The 19,287-nt window shown below is 51.0% G+C and overlaps 2 protein-coding genes and 1 long non-coding RNA gene across 8 annotated transcripts in view; 2 read left to right on the top strand and 1 right to left on the bottom strand.

The window, feature by feature from the left end:
* The first annotated feature begins 3,761 nt into the window (after positions 1 to 3,761).
* Positions 3,762 to 11,145, top strand: EGR2 (early growth response 2). Of its 6 annotated transcripts, none has more exons than XM_064716641.1 (4): positions 3,762 to 3,875; positions 4,254 to 4,448; positions 6,989 to 7,167; positions 9,287 to 11,145. In XM_064716641.1, the coding sequence occupies exon 4, from the start codon at positions 9,292 to 9,294 to the stop codon at positions 10,489 to 10,491; it is 1,200 nt and encodes a 399-aa protein (XP_064572711.1). In that variant the 5' UTR covers positions 3,762 to 3,875; positions 4,254 to 4,448; positions 6,989 to 7,167; positions 9,287 to 9,291; the 3' UTR covers positions 10,492 to 11,145. The 6 variants fall into 6 exon arrangements, with proteins under 6 accessions (XP_064572711.1, XP_064572710.1, XP_064572709.1 ...); XM_064716640.1 differs by having other exon boundaries at positions 3,791 to 3,875; positions 4,226 to 4,448; XM_064716639.1 differs by having other exon boundaries at positions 3,800 to 3,875; positions 4,072 to 4,448.
* A 1,674-nt stretch (positions 11,146 to 12,819) lies between these two features.
* On the bottom strand, positions 12,820 to 15,863 carry ADO (2-aminoethanethiol dioxygenase). Its single transcript, XM_064717182.1, has one exon. It carries the CDS (start codon positions 15,833 to 15,835, stop codon positions 15,095 to 15,097), a length of 741 nt encoding a protein of 246 aa, XP_064573252.1. The 5' UTR covers positions 15,836 to 15,863; the 3' UTR covers positions 12,820 to 15,094.
* A 62-nt stretch (positions 15,864 to 15,925) lies between these two features.
* Positions 15,926 to 19,287, top strand: part of LOC135449929 (uncharacterized) — a 56,081-nt gene continuing 52,719 nt past the window's right edge. The window contains exon 1 of the long non-coding RNA XR_010440900.1: positions 15,926 to 16,004. This is a non-coding gene — a long non-coding RNA (uncharacterized LOC135449929). The remainder of the gene's footprint in view (positions 16,005 to 19,287) is intronic.

Raw genomic sequence — 19,287 nt, 5'->3', positions numbered from 1 at the left:
GTGACAAACATCATCTGTGTGGAGTAGCTCTTTCTTCACGCCTTCTTTTCCCACATCCTTTTGGGGTCTGGGGTGTGAGTATGGCAGCAGTGATTGTCCATCCTTGGATGCCTGGGGAGAGCTTGCAGGTTGTGGTTTTAACTACTTGTAATGCAGCACTTAGAGTTTTCTCATCCACCTTTCCACAGATGCGCAGCCTGTTGGCTCCTCGTGACCTGCACCACACTGGAGTGCAGAAATGGGAACACAAGCTCTGTCTTCCTGTTGGATCCCAGCTCTTCTCCAGGCAAGTACCCTGACCCTCAGCATAAAGACAGTGCAGCTGGCTCACTTCACATAAAGCCCCAAGCCTTAATCAGAAAGACATGGGGAGGCACTGAGAGTGACTCAAACAGACACCCAAACATGGGTTTGGGTGCTATCCTGTAAGATTAAAGAAATGGGCTGAGATGCTTTTAGGCAGAAAGGAGGACTGATACCAGCGCATCACATACCATGGGCAAGGACTATAACTCTGGGTACAAAAATTCCCTCCATTCTGAGTGGTGGTAAAAAGGCTCAGAAAATGCTGATTTTTCTCAGCTTGTGCAGATCAAGGAGGTTGGGGTGCCCATCTCAGTGGGTTTAGTTATGGCTTAGGTACAACCAAGCCATAGTTATATCCTATATCTGCTTGATAATAAAAATCAGAGGCACATTGGCACTCCTGAGAGCCTGGGAAGCAGTTTCTGGTCCCTGGGCCAGTGAAGCACACTTGTTTGTGGCTGTACAGCTGTGGGCTACCTACCTCTTCAGTAAACTGGCCCAGGTCTGTGCCCTTAATGCCCTGTGAGCCTTAAACTAAAGATTATTTTTCAGATGCTCTTTGCAGTTTTTATTCAGCTGAGCATGTGGAATCAAGGGGACTGAGAGGAAAGCTGCAATTTGCCAGCATGGCAGGGATAGGACAGGGGTAACTGGGAGGGAGCTCTGAGTTCACCATTTTTACTAGTGCTCTCTAAATATGCCAAAGCTCATTTGTCTGTTCTCCTTGGGTTGGGAACACATAAATAAAATATACTTCCTTTCTGTGGCAGCACAAAATTACAAAAACTCATCTGATACTGATCAAATGCACTTAACCATTGCACATGCACTTAATTCAGTATGAAATGTTATTACATTGTTAGGTCTGCATGCACCAAATTCCCTTGTGCTCAGTGTTAAGGGACAGAAGCCCAGAAACACTTGGAAATCTCTCCTGGGAATTGCTGCTAATGCTGAAAGTAGATGTTACTTCTTAGCCTGGGTCATTCATTTTCCCCTTTGCTTAGGCTGTTTGTTGTTGATCTACACTGCACATTCAAGATCTGCAGTGTGGTGGCAGTAGTAGTAGTGTGAACATGGAAAAGAATCTGTTTGCTTGAAGACTGATCTGTTTTTATATTAGTCTGATAGAAAAGCATTAGAGTTCTGTCAGCCTTGCCTTGCTAAGATACTGCTATTGACTTATATTCTGTAGGCAAACAGAGCTTATTAACAATTATTGCAGACACAACTGCTGAAGTACCAAGTCAGAATGACCATTTCTGTTAGCTGGAACATTTATAAAATGCCAGGAAATCATGAATGGGTAGAAGAATTACTTTTTTCTAGCTTCTTGTCTAACATTAACAGCCATCTATCCTCTGAATGCTTGACTTGTAAGGAAAGATCTTGTCTTTGCACTTTTCTGCATAAATAATAATAATTTCATGTATCTTCCCCTGTATGAAGCTGTTTGACACACAAACACATTGCAGGAGTAGAGTTCTAACAGAACCAGCTTCACTTGGGAGTAGACAAATAGATTTGGGTCTTTCTATGGCACAAACTAAGCCTTGATGCTGATTTTCTTATTTGGCCTAATTTCTTGTTTGATCTGCCAGTGTGGGAGTTAATTGTATAAACACAGAAATATGGGAGAAAGGGAGAAATACATTCTGTGCTGCCCTGCTCGGGTGGCTCTGTTTTTTGCTGGCTTTGTGAATGTGTTGCTTACAGCAGTTTAAATGGCAGGGGGGATGAGGAACAGTTGGTGATGAAAAGGAGTTAATGTGAGAAGACACGAAGAAATCATATTGCACAATAGGAAATTGTTCTTCCCAACATATTTCTGTGCTAGCCCATGTAAGTGGGACTCCATAGCAGTACCCTGTGCCTACACCAGGAAATGCAATGGCATTGAGTTCAGGTGTTAAACAAGTCTATAACCAGGTTCATCTAATTTTGGTATCTGAGATTTTAGGCGGCAGTCATTCCTCTTGATGTCTGAGAGCCCAGACATTGTGGTGATGAGCTAGATCTCTGTTAGCACCTCAGATTGCTAACCTGGAGAGAGGAACTATGCACAAAAGGAGGATTTAAAGCTACAACACAGCAAACAAGAACTAACACCTGATTAAGTTATCCTGAGAGTTGGGAAAAATGAACCTGCTGGGCAGGTATTCCCTAATGATGCTGTTTTGACTTTACTAGCCTGTCTTCTCAATGCATCCTCTATTTATTCAAAGAAAATCATCTGCTCTTCTCAGTTATTTCAAAGTAAAGTCACAAGAATAGCTTGTTCCCACTCTATTCCAAATATAGATGTTGGCAGCAATTGCTTAGATAAGGGGGAAGGAAAGGAACTACCAAGGAAGAGGAAAGACAGGAGGAGGAAGAGGGAAAAGAGAGCTGAAAAGGTTGGACAAGGGAGTAGAGAGAGACATGAATGAGAAGGGAGGTGAAAGAACAAGGACAGTATATCACAGCAGAGAAAACAAATCAAAGATAGCAACGAACTCCTGTGAAACAGGTGGAAGCAGCCCAAATATAGGATGAAAAGGGCCATGCCTGCCCTCAGGAGAACCTGGAGTTTTAGCCTTGAAAAGTAACCAAACTGTAAATAAAATAATGTCAAATTTTTTATTCATTCAGATTGTAGGGGTTACATGATGAGAAAACTCAAGCTAACTTATGCCACTTAAAAATCTGGCCCTAGAAATGTTAAAACAAAACATGTTGCTTATTTTAATCTCATGGGGGGGTGGGTGTTTGTTTGTTTATTTAATTCTCTGCTGCAATAAAATTCACTGTCTGTTCTGACAGAAAGCCATCCATTGGGTAACAGCTGAAAATGAATCTGAATCCCCGTGTCCTAAAGAATTCACAGTCAGGATGGTCTTCTGGTGAAACTGGAACATGTAGTCATACCCTCAGGAGCAGAAAATAAATGCTGATAAAAACCAAGGAAAAGGCAGAACCACACACAGATTGACTTACCTAGAGCAAAGAGCTGAGGGTTTCCAAGGCTGAAGGCAAACTTCTTTAAGACAAAAACACAGAGAAATAAAATATAAATGGAAACAGGTTCTGAGAAGTGGCACATAGAGCAAATGCAAACAAGTGCTTGGAAATTTAGAAGTCATGTCAGTGGCTCCAGCTTCCTTGGAGGGATGGGAAGTTTCTGGGAAACACCGCACAGAGCTCTTCTCAAGAGAAGACTGCTTAGAAAATGGTGTTAGAGGCTTGTTTTCTCTCCTGGTTTGCTAGAGAGAGATGTTATACCTGACTTTACTCGTTACTTGAGGATAAAAGCTATGGCCAGTTCTGAAGACACTGTTTCCTAGAAACTGAATATGTCCAGAAACCCTTCTGACTGGCTTTCTAGGCACTCAAACACTAGGTGATGGGACCAAGAGAACTGAAAATGTGACTCTTGCTACATTTCTTTTATTTCAGTCCTTCAAGGAAGAAGAGCACTTGCATCATGGAGGCATGTGCTTGATTAGTCTCTCTCTGGACTGAAGGGCCAGCCATGGGATGAGGCAGTATTTACAAAAACACAGGAGGCATGTTGGAGCAGGAAATACAGGGTAAGTGAAACTAGTTTCAGAAGGCAGTACTGGAAAGTAAAGCTTTGCAGGCAGACCATCACTATTTAGAAACAAAGTTGTCATTATTTTGAGTCTTGTCTCATGAATGACATGTGTATCCCAGCAATTTTCACAGTTGAGAAGCAACTTTTTTTTTCTTTTTTTTTTTTTTCCCTTCTTTTCTTTGTCGCCCCAGCAAGCAGCATGCAGAGCTGGTATTTTAGCCTTTCAGCAGAGACGCCCCTCTTGTGGCTTGCTCTCAACACTTCACACATCGACACTGTTGGGGTTGTGGGGGTCACAGCTGTGGCCGGGATCTCTGACTCAACAGGGCTAGAATCTCTCTATAGGTAACACGAGTGTGATGAAAACCTTCAGGGCGGCTGTTATACGGTGAAAGAGCAGCAGAGCTCAGCCCAGAACATCGCTCTTTGCTCAGCTGCTGTGTCCTCGCTGGCTCCGGGAGCGCCTTTCCCCAGGAGAGGGCAGTGGAGCCCGCACACGCTCCGCGCTCCCCGCCCGACAGCGGCGGGAGCAGCCGCTCCCTCGGCTCTTCCGTGGGAAACTCACGGGGTGAGTGCAAGTAGGACCACGGATTTTATATATATGCTGGAAACCGTGCACAGGAACATCCAGGAAATGTTCTGTGTATTTAATAACGGGAATAAGTTTTGAGCAAACAAGTTTGTTGTTGCTTTTATTTGACTGGAAGTTTTCTCTGTCACACATACTTGTTCACAGCCACACGAACTTAAACTAGTAGTTTATTGATTCCACATGGGTTTATTTAATTCCTATAGCCCGAATTAGAAAAAGTTATTGACATTTAAATAACCCTTCAGAATGCTGTTAGTGCTATCCTGAGCCAAGGACTCACAAGAAAGTTATTTACTTATTTCAAATTTACAGGCACTCATCCTAAGACAACAAGCAGCCTTGGCTGAAAACCACAGAGTGGTTTCAAGGTACTGTAATTAAGGGCAGACTGGGATGCCTTCTGTGCTCCTTAACCATCCCCTTCCCCTAGCATGCCAGCAGCCAGCCAGATGTTTTCTGTAAGTTCATGTTTACAGCAGGTTTCCCTGGCTGGATTCCAGGTTTTGGTGACTGGCCAGTGCAGACTAAGAGCCTATATCAGGCCTGTGAGGGGCAGGCAGGGCAGACTGAAGGGAAGTGGCTTTTGCCAGCAGCCTGAGAATCCAGCAGACAGCCCTGGCCAAAACAGAAGGTGAAATAGTAAACAAGCATTTCTTCCTGTGAGGACATGACAAATCTTTCCCCAGTGAAAAGGGGAAAATTTAGGAAACTCTGAAATTCAGCTTTGGAGAGAAGATTTTCTCTTTTACATGAAACATTAAAAGCCCACCAACCCCAACATGAATCTAGGCCAGATTTAGGACAGACAGACATTCTTTGCTGTTGTCATTCATCTCCAACCTGTAAACAGCTCCCTGTTCCCAAATGAGTTCCTGCTCCCTAGGGCACCTGCTGAGCTGGGGCCACCTTAACCCTCCTGAAACAGCAGGATGCAGCGTGGAAGCTGCAGGGTGTGTTTCCCATGCAGGCCTGTTAGCACAGGAGGTCGGCTGAGTTTTGCTGCAAAAGCATAGTAACCCCCTGGAGAGATGACTCAAATGTGTGATGCTAAGCTGGTTAAATGTGTTGCCAGCTCCACAGATGATAAACTGCCTTTTCTTCCTCAGCCACTCTCAACTCAGGTATGGAGGCAAAGATGATTTTATTTCTACAACTCCTGTCTCAGGTACCAGCGGTAGACAATGACTGCAGGAAAATATATCCCCAGTGCAATGTCAGTTAGCAGCTTTAGAAGAGTAAATACAGTAAATCCAAAGGGGCCTGGTTTCAAAGAAGTTGGGAGTAGGAGAGAAGTTCTGCCTTTCAGCTCTGAACCATCCTCAATCACTGCTATCCACTAAGAGGTCATGCATATTCGAGGCTCTTGGTGTGATTGGGGATTTGGCAATTTGCACCAACAATCTGTCTGTCATATGAAGCCACGTGGTTTATAGGAACCACAGAAATCAGTAGGATATTTCTGCATGTAAGGGCCATTGATGTCAGTGTGAGCTGGACAGTCCAACCCTCAGAGTCTGCTGTAATCAGCCAAACAGGGATCAAAGGTACAAAGCACATGCAAAGCAACACAGCAAGGATACCTGAAAAGGGCCCAGAAACATTTGAGTTTCATCTGTCAACAACTTCCTGAAACTGAGCATTAAGCATGCTTCCATCTTGCCCCACACCAGATCCTGCTGCCATTGAGACAAAGCCCCCATTGAAAGATGTCAAGTGATTTGATTGTCCCTGGAAATTTATTTCATTCTTAAGAAACCTTTTAAAATTAACCAGCCAAGTCAACTACAGTAGTATTCTACAGATGAAGTTAAATTTTGTGTCGGTCTTTCATTCAATCCTTTTTCATAGTGGAAGAACATTAAATTAGCCAAGTTAGTTCAAAGTGAGAGTTGATTCATGGTGGGATTAAGGTGGGGTGTGAAACCTTGGTTCTCTTTTCTTCTGTGTGCAGTATGATTTAGTGTCATCCATGGGCATATGGTATTTTGAATTAATACAAGATGATGTAGAATATCCATAAGCCCTAAATCTGAGATATCTGCAATGTTTTGCAGTAAGGAGGATACTGCACTTAGAGTTACTGTTTCTAAAATTCATGTAAAGTAACTCACCCCACTGCACAACAGATTCCAATATTTTGTTCTTTCATAGTAGCGATTAGACCAATTATAGCTCAGCTGTAACAGAAAGGTACAATACAATTGCTCCTACTTCTCAGTCAAATTTCCCAGAACCTGTCTCTCTGTCACATTTTTAAATTTTACTTTTAAATTGAGATGGTTTTTTAAATGAAAATATCTAGAATCCCACTGAAAGCTTGCTTTCAACTAAATCTCATACGTCAAACTGTATTGGCTGTACATTAAGTGCTAGAGAGGACAGGTAACAAAAATTTATGTTAAAAACCACTGTTAAATATTTACTAATTGCTGTGCATACTTCCCTGATCAAGGCAAATATCTATTTATGCCTACTATTCCTTAGCAAATGCCCCTGAAAAACCTTTACTTTTCCAGGGATGCTGCTGTCTAGTCTGGACTCTGTGCTGCCTGGACAAGTAATGAACCTGGAGCATCACCAAAGGCCAGGATCTGGAGGAACTGAAAGAGCCTTTCTCAGCTGGGGTGTGAGGTGTGGCGTGGATAAAGAAGGTCATGAGAGACACCGTGACAGTGCTTGGGAGCCAAGGCAGAAGGTAAGCCTATACACCATAGGGATGCCTGAGCACACCCCTCTTCTATGGCACGGGCTGTAATGTGTTAGACCTGTAAACATTGGTATCTGCAGTTAAAAATGAAAGGGAAGAGTTTTTAGCCTTCCTATGTATTCTCTGGCTTGCTGCTTTGGAACAGGAATGCACTGTCATAATATCTCTCATATGTTGCCATGTCTTGCTGCTGCTTGGGTTGTCAATGGGTTGTTTTTTTCACTGCAGACTATTGAAAAGGGGCCTCGCACGCTACAGACCATATGTGAGAGTTGCTTTCCTAAATGCAGTAATAAACAGCCACGAGATGAAATATCCCCAAGTAATGAGATTAGTGACACGGGATACAGCTTTCAAAAATAATTACATCTGACACTCTCATCAGCAAGAAGATGTAGGGGCTGCAAGCTCTAAGCTTGGGAACAGCATATGAAAGATTGGCTTCTCCTGGGAAGGGAGGCACAAGGGAGGCTATTTTTAGTACTTTGGAGGAAAAAAAGAAAAAGCCAGAATTTAAGCACTCTTTGGTTTGATACCCTCGTTATGGAGGAGATCGCGGAGAAATAAAGCAAAAGCGGCGGTGGAAATGTTACTGAGGATGGAAACTGTGGGAGCTCGAGGTTGAACTGAGCAAAGCGGGAGCGGTAGGGTCAGAACGGAACGAGGTGTGGGGGCACTCCCGTCCCCCTCCCCGCCACCCTCCCCGTCCCGTCCTCGCTCGTGCCCGCCGATACAATAACAACCCAGCGACGGCGGAGCAGGCGGTTCCGTTTTCGCGACGGTATATATAGATCAGACACTTTCCAAAACAAGCAGCGCCGCCGAGTCGCTCTGTTCGGCGGCTCTTTCCACCCGTAATTCAGAAAGAAAAAAAAATATTTTTTAAAATTACTTTTTCTTTGACAAAGGAGAAGCTCTATTCCGTGAATGCGGCTGTTTCCTGACCCGCCGCCGGTTTGCGGTTACAGGCTGCTGAGAAAGTGAGCGGGGTCTGGCGGGGCGGCCCCGGGACCTCCTCTGCTTTTCCGAACCTTTTAAAAATTTCCGGAACAAGCCCTAAAAGGGCAGGCGGGGCGGGGCCGGATCCTCGCCTTTTTAGGACAAGGGCCCCGCCACCGGAATACCCCCCTGGGCGGCGCGGCGGGCGGCGGCGGGGGCCGAGCGGGGCCGGGGCGGGTCGGGGCCGCCCCCGCGGGGCGCGGAGGGTGCGCAGGGAGGGGGTCGGGGCGGGCGCGGGCCGGCGGGTCCCACACGCGGCTTCCACGTGACCGGGCCGGGCCCCGTTCCTCAGTCCTTATATGGGCAGTGACGTCCCGGGCATTCAGGGGGCCCCCATAAATAGTTACCGCCAGACTTGTCCTCCAGCGCGAGCTGCGGCGGGAGCGCGGCGCTCCCGGGGCACCGCGGGCACCGCACCGCCGCGACGGGGCGGCCGCCCGCCCGCACATGCCGCGCCGGCTCCCCGCCGTCCCCCCGCGCTGGTAGTGGGAGGCAGGGGGAAGCGCCCCCTCCTCTCCCTCCCCTCCCCGCCCCGAGTGCCCACCGCCGGCCGGGAGCGCCGCTCCCCCGGCCGCCCCGCTGTCCCCATGATGACCGCCAAGGCGGTAGACAAGATCCCGGTGACCCTCGGTGGGTTCGTGCACCAGCTCCCCGAGGGCATTTACCCGGCGGATGACATCTCCGCCGCGCTGCCAACTTCGGTCGCGATCTTCCCCAATGCCGACCTGGCAGGGCCGTTCGACCAGATGAGCGGTGTGGCAGGAGGTAAGCGGAGCCCTCGCAGGTGCGGGCCGGGCCGCCCGCGGAGAGCGGCGGGGCGGCGGAGACTCGGGGCGGCGGGCGGGGGTCGGACTGGGACGGGGCGCCGGGACCCTCTCCGGGGCTCTCCCGCCGCCCGGCCGGGTCCCCGCCGCCCCTTCGCGGCAGCCCTACCTCCGCACCCAGCTCGGGGGGGAAAGTTGCAGTCGGTTCGGAGCCCCCTGCCTCCGGAGCGCAACATGTGCGCGCCGCAGCCCCGCGCTGGGCCGGGGCGGGCGGTGGCTGGGACCGGTGCCGGTCGTCCGGCGGGTGGCGGCGCGGAGGGCTGACCTGCTCCTTGCCCCCCCAGACGGCATGATCAACGTGGACATGGGCGACAAGCGGGCCCTGGACCTGCCCTACGGTGGCGGCTTCGCCCCCAATGCTCCGGCTTCCCGCAATCAGACCTTCACCTACATGGGCAAATTCTCCATCGACCCGCAATACCCTGGCGCCGGTTGCTACCCCGAGGGCATCATCAACATCGTGAGCGCGGGGATCCTGCAGGGGGTCAGCACGCCCTCCTCCGCCGCCTCCTCTGCCGCCTCCTCCGCCTCCTCCGCCGCCTCCTCGGCCACCGCCGCCTCCGCCACCTCCCCCAACCCGCTGGCCGGGGCCCTCGGCTGCACCATGGCACAGGGCCAGCCAGCCGACCTGGAGCATCTCTACTCGCCTCCGCCGCCGCCCTACTCGGGCTGCGGTGACCTGTACCCGCAAGACCCCTCCTCGGCTTTCCTGCCCGCCGCCGGCGGCGGGGCACTGCCTTTTCCCCCGCCGCCCTCCTACCCCTCACCGAAGGCGGCGGCGGCCGATGGCGGGCTCTTCACCATGATCCCCGAGTACGGCGGCTTCTTCCCGCCGCCCCAGTGCCAGCGGGAGCTCCACGCCGGCCCCGACCGCAAGCCCTTCCCCTGCCCCCTCGACTCGCTCCGCGTCCCGCCGCCCCTCACGCCGCTTTCCACCATCCGCAACTTCACGATGGGGGCGCCCCCGGCGGGCGCCGCCCCCGGCAGCGCTCCCGGCAGCGGCGGGGGCGAGGGCGCGGGCGCCCGGCTGCCCGCCGGCGCCTACAGCCCGCACCACCTGCCGCTGCGGCCCATCCTGCGGCCCCGCAAGTACCCCAACCGGCCCAGCAAGACGCCGGTCCACGAGCGGCCCTACCCGTGCCCCGCCGAGGGCTGCGACCGCCGCTTCTCCCGCTCCGACGAGCTCACCCGGCACATCCGCATCCACACGGGCCACAAGCCCTTCCAGTGCCGTATCTGCATGCGGAACTTCAGCCGCAGCGACCACCTCACCACCCACATTCGCACGCACACCGGCGAGAAACCCTTCGCCTGCGACTTCTGCGGCAGGAAGTTCGCCCGCTCCGACGAAAGGAAGCGGCACACGAAGATTCACCTGCGCCAGAAGGAACGAAAAGGAGCCGCCGCCGCCGGCGGGTGCCCGCAACCCGGCGGCGGGAGCGGCACGGCCGCCCTGGCCCCCTGCGCGGCGCGGACGCGGACGCCCTGACGGCGCGGGACGCGCAGGACCCAGCGCGGAGCCGCCGCCGAGCGCGGCGGGCGCGGAGCGGAGCGGGGCCCGGCGGGGCGCGACGAGCACCTGGCGGCGCCGCGGGGCTCCCCCGGGCCGGGGCGGGCCGGAGCGGGCCGGAGCGGCGGGTGTACATAGGGGCTGCGGCGGGAGGATGGATGCATGCAGTGCCGTCGTGGTGAGGTGTCCTTGGTGCCTTGTGTGGTGTAGAGCCCGGTCCCCTGTCTGCATGTGGGGGGTGCCTTACCGATCCGCTCCGACGACAGCGGCGACACCGAGACCGGAAAGTTTTTCCCTCCCTGGTTTTAGTATGGCTGTACATTTCTGCCTATTAATATTGGGATTTTTTTTTTTTTTAGAGACTATATTTTTGTACGCACTGGTTTGGGGTTTTGGTTTTGTTTTCCTTTTTGGTGACTTGAAAGTGTTCCGTTTGTAGTAGGACTTGGGACAGGATGTAAATACTCGGGCTGGGACCGGCGCCCGTGGTCGGCCGGCACCCAGTGCGCCGCAGGTAACACGAATAATGCACAACCACTAACGGGGGCTGGAAGGAGAGGGGGGGTATCTTTATCTTTCTGGCCACTCTGTAAATAAACTTTTCGACAATAGGGTAGGTGCTTACAAAGTTTATAAAAGACGACAAATAAATCTCTTAATTATGCTAAATTGACATCTTTATTTCCGTAGGTTCCCTGGCCTGACCCAGGGAGGGGTTTGTCCCCCGCTCGTCCCCGACCCGCGCCGGGTCCCGGCGGCGGAGGGCTGCGGGCAGCCCGGCCCGGGTCCGATGGGCGCCCCGCACCGCCCCGCAAAGCCTCGGCGTGGAAAACCTGCGGCCTCGGCCGCAGCGTACAAACACTCGCTTTTGGGCGCGGGAATTTCCCTCGGAGACGAGAGATGGGATAATATTAACCAGGGAGCGGGGTGGGTTTTTTTTGACTCATTCTGTTTTGTTCCGCGGTTACGATCCGCCCCAGGCAACCTCCGCGAGTGGGCTCCGGAACAGTGCGTACCGCCGCCCCGACGGCCGCCGCTCGGGGGAAGCGGCTCCTGGCGGCGCGGGGCTGCGCGGGCGGCGCCGCGCCCGCGCTCGGGGGCTCTGCAGCGGCCCGGGGCGGCGGCGCTCACCCCCGCGGCACAGCCCGACTGTTTTTGCTGAACCCACATGGCCGCAATATCGTGCCTTTTTTTTTTTCCTTGTGAGCTTATTTTAGTTAATGCTTTTTTAAATGCTATCCCGGCCTCGGCCCACCGTCGGATCCTGCCATCGGTGCAGGGCCGTCAGCGCCCCGCGGGCTTGCCCCTCTGCCACGCAGATCCCTGGTGCGGCCCGCACTGCGGAACTGAGCTGTGCAGGATGGGCATCCCTAATGCCACAGCCCCGCACAGCAGGGCGAAGGGGTTAAGCCCTTTCTTGATGGTTTCCCAGCCTCTGCTTGCCCAGGTGTTAGGTCCCATAGTGCAAAGCCCCAGCAGCACCTGCCTTTTCTGTCTGATAGAAATCCCTGCTTCCCATTTTCTGGAAGTCATGCCGGCTTTTGGGGCAGCTGCTCTTCCATGGGAGCTGAAGTGACAATCTGATTGTGAATCAAGACAGCTTTTAAAGTTGGGCATGGATCAGCCTGTGCAGGGGAAGCCGTGCTCACTGCCCCGCCATCCACCTTAGGAGCACAAGTAAGCCTTCACACCCTGGTTTGCAGTTTTGCCACCTATTCCCACGTGGTCCTGGCTCCCAAGAGACCACAGCCTGCTGCTGGAGGGATGTCATACAGAAGCTGTGGCCTCCTCAACTGCTGGGCTTCTGAAGGCACTGCCACAGCCTCGGATAACCACAGCTCGGTCACAGCCAGAGCATCTTGAGCGAAATTGGTATCTCAGCCACCCAGACACATAATCCAAGGCTCCCCCTGCACTGTCCAAACTACTGTCACCAGCCATGCTACAAAATTAAAACCCAAATTAAAAGCAAAAACTATATAAACAACACTGAAATAGTAAAAGAGGTGGACTAAGGAAACTGCTGGTCACTAGTGTACGGCTACAAGAGCATCTCACATGGCACAGGATCAATGGTGCTACACTCCTGTGTGTGCCTTACACTGAGGGCCAGCTTCAAAAGCAGCAATAGTGTATGTGCCTGGATTTGCCTGCAGGATCCGGGCTGAGAATCCAGTGCTAAGCATCGCCTCCCAAGGAAAAGCCGGTGCCACTGTTCGGACTGTCAGGCAAAGGAAATTAGAGCTCGGTACCGTGCTTGGCTCAAGGCTGTCTTATTTGTGAAGGAAAGTAATGACTGGTCACTGGTGAGATATCCTGTATTTATTCTACAATTCAGCAATAGCAGTTATTTTGCTGTTGTGGAAACACAATAACCAGACTGCAGAGAGAAGGAATGGCATTACAGACTTAAACCTTCCGCTTACAGATATCCAGAACATAGGAAGTAAGTTTCAACTAGTGAGTAAGCAAGAAGTTACACAAAGAGGCTTTTTTAAAAAATGCATCTCAGGTTTTCTTTGCTATTTTTCCAGCTTTAAATATTTTGATAATAACACCTTAATTATAAAAAAGAAAAAAAAAAGAAAAAAAAGGTTTTGCCATGGTTAACAGCACTCTGCGGTGTGACCATGCTGTCCTCTTCAGAAAGATGCATTAAATACTGTCCCACTAAACGACTAGGTTTTACACATGGAGGAAAAAAATTAAAAACTCAGCAGACAGACCTAAGGGGAGGATAGAGCAGATAGGATAAAAAATGCTCACTGTCGCAGTTTGTTTTTCCAGTACAGCTGTTTGCATGCACCATGCTATCTTCTTTGTGGACTTGTGAAAAAGGATAACTGTCTTTGTTAGGCTTGGAGAGAGGTAGAAACAGGCAGTAACACAGGGAGGCATTGCCTTATAATTAATGACTACATTCGATCAAGAATTGTTAAACATTAACTAATGCTAAGCTGCAGGGGAATTCCAAGAAAAACAGGTAAGCCAGCTGTAGAAATATCAGACCCCTTTAAGTGCTCAAAGAATAAATGGAAATCGCCTGAAATAATTTCTACCAATTTTTCCTTGCAAAAGAATTAATCGATGGATGCATAATGCTGACTGTATATTACATTCATTCTTTCACAGGCCAGGAAAAAAAAAAAAGCAGCAATGCCATATCAGAATCATTTAAAAATTCACACATACAAGCCACTGTACAGGAAAAACAAGTCTGCTTTTACAAATACACAGAAAAGTAAAGCCAGTTGTGAAATGATTCCTGGAGCAGGCTGGTACATCACTCAGGAGGTCGCTAAGTTGCATTTTCTTACTCCAATTCTCAATCAGGACTAAGATGGCCAAGGCTGCCCTGGCCTGGGTTTGTGATATGAAGTGTGCATGAGGATGAACAGGCACAAGACCAGTCCCTGCAGCACAGATGGGGCACTTCACCTGTAGAAAAACTCTCTTCTGTGTTAGAAAGATTGCATCCCTTCCCTTGCTGTGGACAAACTCCATCTCTGGACCACTTCCATCATAGCAAGGCGGAATTCGTGGTGTCTCTTCTACTCTAGGTTTATTTAAAAGCCTTATGAAAAAGTAGTCCTTATAAACAGTATAAAGAGGGAAACTGCAAGGCTTCAAAAGCCCAAAGCATTCACATATAAAAACACAGACCACACTTTAAAGAGAAGACATCAGGTCAAATCTTAGCAGTACCTAGGTATGCGCTGCTGTATACTGAGGGTTTGCAAATACGCCGTGTTTCTAGAATAGCTCTCTCAACAGTGGATAGTTGTTTTTTCTTTTATGATGCCCAGTTTCTGCCACTGCTGCATTAGAGGTTCCAAGCGAGGGTAATCAGCAGCTGTCTCCTTCTTGCTGAAGGAAGTATGCATAGATGCACTCAGTAATTCTCAGTAGCAATAGTGAGATCTTGTATGACACTTAAAAGAACTGTTGAAAAATAACTCTGAACCTGACAGTGTCCATTTGGAGCAGTAATTTCCTTAACTCCAGCCCTGGGGACTGATCACTGGCATGTCCTGGCTCAGGAGTTGTTCTGGATTTGTTATTTACTAGCAGGGTACAGCTCTTCTTGAGAGTCGTTCTGCAGACAGTCCCCAAAGGCTGTAGCCAGACCAACCCCCCTGCCCAAACTCAGTGGGTACAGCGCCCTGGTCCCGTGGTGCCAGCTGGCTCTAGAAGAGGGAACCCCACTGGGCAAAGCCGGGGCACCCTGTGAAAATTCTTATTGCATTTACTCTCCCTTTGGAGCCTGAACCCCTCTCCCTGATGCGTGGCCCTATTTACACAGGATGCTGGAATATTTCCCCGACCCTTCAGCTGAGCAGCTTAATCATGCTGCTCCCTCACATCGGCCCCAAGGGCATAAACACGTTCTGGCGCTTTATTTCCCCGACTCACGAAGCCCGCGATCAGAGGAAGGCTCTGACCCACGGCGCTCCCGCGAAGCTCCAGCCCGCACGGGACACCGCTGTCCGCCGGGCTCGGGGGGCGGCCGGTTCCCCTCTCGGCGGGGCGAGCGCACATCGTCCCTAGCGGCCGCCGCCCGGCACGGGCCGCCGGCGGCGACTCAGAGGCAGACGCGAGGCCCAGGGTAGGGCTCGCCCCCGCACCAGAAGTCGGAGGCCTGCGGGGTCTCCATCAGCCACACCTCTCGCGGCAGCGCGGGCGGCTCCGCGCCCGCCGGCGGCCCCTCCAGCAGCCGGTAGTAGTGGCAGTCCCGGCCGTGCTGGGGGTCGTAGGGCGGCGCCAGGATGTCGAGAAAGGCGGCAGGCCCGTCCACAGCGTCGATTTGGTGGAGGTTGTCGGTGTGCGGCGAGAGCAGGCAGGGCGGCGAGGCGGGCGTGTAGTGCTGGCGGGAGCGGAAAAGGGCGCGCAGGCACGGCCCGCTGCCAGCGGCGGGAGGCGGCGGGGCGGAGGCCGCCCCGGAGGGCAGCGTGTCCATGCAGGCGATGCGCAGCGTGCCGTACAGCACCTTCAGCATGCCGTTCATGCCCGGGTGGTCGTGCAGCGGGATGCAGGCGCCGCTCCGCAGCAGAAACACGCCCATGCTGAAGTTCTCCGTCTCGCAGATGTGCATGTAGCTGACGGGAGGCACCACGCCGGCCCACGGCGGACCCCCGCCGGACGCCGCCGCCGCGGCCGACGGCCCCCGCGGCGCCAAGTGCAAGTCCTCGGCGCGCACCTTGTCCAGCAGCTGCTGCAGGCGGTGCAGGTTCTCCCCGAAGGCTGGGCCCGCCGGGCTGCGGAAGGTGATGCGCGCCTGCCGCGCCACCCGCTGGATCAGGGAGGCCATGTTGTCCCGGGGCATGGCGGCAACGGCCTGGCCCGGCCGCGGCGGGCGGGGCCCGGCTCCGCTTCCGCCACCGCCCCCCGGCCCGCCGCGCAGCCGCGCTGCCGCCGGGCACCACGGGGCTCGTAGTCCGGGCTGGGGCCCCGCCGGGGAGCGCGGATGAAGGAAGAGGAGGAGGGCAGCAGAGGTGAGGGGGCGCGGCGGGTCGGCTGGCTCCCAGGGCTTGTGGCGGCTGTCCTTGCGCGCTGAGGGCAGACGGGCGTGAGGGGAGACGGGCCGGGGGAGCGGCCGCTGAGGGACTGAGGGGTCCCGCTCCCCGGGGCTCTGGTACGGCTGACCGGGGGCTGCGCTGGGGACGGGGAAACCACGGCAGTGAGTTGCCCATGCCACGAGTTTCCTCCCCACCACTGTGCGGGGCTCAGGAAGCACAGGAGCAACTTGTTACTTGGCTTGGAGTTAAACCATGTAAAACTGAGTAAGGTAGTGCAAGTGCGGTGTCCTGGGCGTATGGCAGCTCCCATAGACAATTCATCTTTTATCACTAACTGCTTGATACAACCACGTTATTTGGGCAAATTTATTTAGCAGATTTGAGTTTTGTGGCACTGCCTCTCTCATTTCAGCATTGGGTCGAGGTCGTGCTGTACGGCACGTCCTGTCCTTCATGCATCTCCTTATGGTCACTTCTGAGTGTGATTGTGTCTGAATTCGTTATCTTTAACCACAGGTGAACACCGACGAGCACACAGAGTTCCAGATGCCGATCCTCAGAGAATCCATGTGTAACAGAAAGGATGGATAATCTTTTGGCTCAGCTCCAGCCTGGTGGAGCCTGCATGTGGTTGTTTCAGGCTAATGTACAAAAATGGTCCTGCATTTATTTTGCCAGGTTTTTATTTAATTTGTATATTTGCAGCAATGATCCTGTTACCTTCTTTCCAATCAGCGTGGCTGTACATAGCAGATCATGCCTAAAAATTCTTGGTTTTCAAGTCAGAATTTAACCTGTTAGTGCTGGGATTTTTTAAACAAGGTTAGGCTCTGGTCACAGAAATATATAGGCTCATTCCACCTTGAGTTCAATTACTTGCATGGATGTGCAGCATTTAAGTACCATGGTAGGTCTAGGTTCTGAGAAACAGCTGAATGATATTACATAATCAAATATGACTCCAGGGGCTGCAGCCTGTCAGGTTAAAAAAAATCATTTCAAAACCAGGTAAACCAATGTATTTTCTTGATTAAAGGCAAACTGAAGTTGTAAGATATACATTAAGCTTAAGATGCACATGGCTTTACAGTATTCTTACACATTATCACAGAACCGTTTGTGTTGGAAGGGACCTTAAAGATCATCTGATTCTTGGTACATAGCACCATGGGGAGGAATGCCACCTGCTAGATCAGCTTTGCCCAGGACCCCATTAAACCAGGCTTTGAACACTGCCAGGGATGGGGCATCCGCAGGATCTCTGGGCAACCTGTTGAAGAGTCTCAGCACCCTCACGTGAATGATAAATACTCTACATGAATCAGAAATACAAGTGTTGTGGCATGTAATGGCCCAGTAGAGGATGAAATACTGATGCTGTAGACAAACATGTGTCTTGGATCCTTTTTCCCAAAACTATTTCCTGTCCTCTATAAATAAATTTGGTGCACAGAACGCAAATTCAGGTCATGGCATAGTTGCCTCTCTCTCCACAGAGAAGGATGCTCATTTGGCTTGCTGCTTTCAAGTTCCACCTGAAGCTACAAAGCACTGCAATCTTCAGCTGTTTGTTAAGTGCTGAGTGATTTGCCCGTGCCAGCATTGGGAGCACAGGGTGAAGATGGGATGTGTATTTCTGTACCTGGCAGGAACAGGCCTGTGTGGCAGGATGCTTAGCATGAGGGGGCATTAATTATCCCAAGTGGAGAGGGAGAGTCTTTAAAGGTCTGTGAGCCTTTCTGCATGGGAATGGCCTGCTGAGGACACTCATTGCTGTTGCATTGGGTGGCAACTGGCATTTTGTCAGAAGCAGAAGGATTGGAAGGCTCCATGTTCAGTGTGCTCTTCTATTCAGCCCCGTTCACAGGGGCAGGCAGTTTAATTGTGAAGATGTGCACTGGAATTTTTGGCAGTACCATTATCAGTGATAATGATAAATTCTTTATTGGTCACCTATTCGTGTCCTACCCCAACACTTGCACTTTGCTTGCAGTGAGTGCTAGAATACTCACTTTTGGACCCACTGGTTCTTTTTCTATGCAGCACAAAAAATCAGATCTTTTGTGGAAACAAATGCTTGGTATTTGTTGTACATTGTGCACTTGGAGTAACTTGCAGTTGAAGGAAGGATCAGCAGGGAAAAGCAGGATCCTGAGTCTGAACTCAGCTTGCTCTTGCCTTGCTGAGAGGTGTTAGGTGAGTTCCTTGATCCTTTCACTACTTATCACTCTGTAAACCATGAATCATAAGTTCTACGTATAAGGATGTTTATTAAGATTTTAAGAACATCTTTACGTGGACAATTCTGGTGCAATGTTAAACTGGTGATGAGGTTTATATGTTGTGTAATTGATCACCTTACAATCACCAATGTTTTTAACTGCTGTATTGATTGCCATTTCTAACAGATACAGACAAAAATATATTAATGCTCCAGTTAAATCCTGTATCACACCCACATTTTTTCAGTGCAGTGATATTCAAATAAACCCACAAACCAACCTCAACAGAAAAGCAAACTGTCCAGCCAGCTGGCAATTGAATTGACATGTTTTTTCTTCTGAAAGGCCATATTCTTAACTGGCCTCTACTATCTTGAGCATATGTGAGAAAAAAAAAATCATGTGTAGTTGCTTGGCCAGGCTTTGGGACTGCATTGCGTTGGTTGTGCAATGACCAAAGTTCAGCTGGAGGTTTTATGATGGAACCAGTGAGCGGGAGGTCAGGTTCAGGTTATGGTTTTGGTCTCCTCCTGTGTTTGTTTTGTTTCTCCACACACTGAAAGAGAACGAGAAGTGTCACAGCTGTTTTCTCCTGCCCAACCCCACTACTTTCAGCCTCCTCCCCTTTCTACCTGGACTCTAAACTGAGCAACTTCTTGCTTCTTTGTTGCTGATACATATTACAGCTTGTGAAAAGGCCTGATTAATTCTAGCTTTCTTTTAGGGGTTGCTCCTCATATCCTCCCAATTTCTTTTGAGAAGTTAGAATTCCCTGTAGCCTTCAGATAAAACCATCTGTAGTGGATGAAAATGTCAGCTGCTTGTGTAGCAAGTCAGTGGTTACCTGTTGCTAAATGTTGTGTCATAAGGCCAGAATGTTTGACAAGAGTCAGAGTTTGGACAGGCAGTACAGAAACCATCCTCTGTTATAATGCTGCCAACACTTGCAGATTGTACTTACATAGGACAAAACCTAAGAATCTCTGTCAAAGAGCATCTTTGCACTGTTCCTGCCACTGGATCTTCAAAGGTGTGTG

This window comes from Zonotrichia leucophrys, chromosome 6 (genome assembly GCF_028769735.1).
Source record: "Zonotrichia leucophrys gambelii isolate GWCS_2022_RI chromosome 6, RI_Zleu_2.0, whole genome shotgun sequence".
Lineage (NCBI taxonomy): Eukaryota > Metazoa > Chordata > Aves > Passeriformes > Passerellidae > Zonotrichia > Zonotrichia leucophrys.
The sequence above is the reverse complement of the archived record's forward strand: the minus strand, read 5'-3'. Positions and strand labels throughout refer to the sequence as shown.

Coding starts and splice junctions, on each gene's coding strand:
- EGR2 (XM_064716638.1), top strand. CDS start 8,766: ATGATGACCGCCAAGGCGGTAGACAAGATCCCGGTGACCCTCGGTGGG. Junction 8,944..9,286: donor GATGAGCGGTGTGGCAGGAG/GTAAGCGGAGCC, acceptor TTGCCCCCCCAG/ACGGCATGATCAACGTGGAC.
- ADO (XM_064717182.1), bottom strand. CDS start 15,835: ATGCCCCGGGACAACATGGCCTCCCTGATCCAGCGGGTGGCGCGGCAG.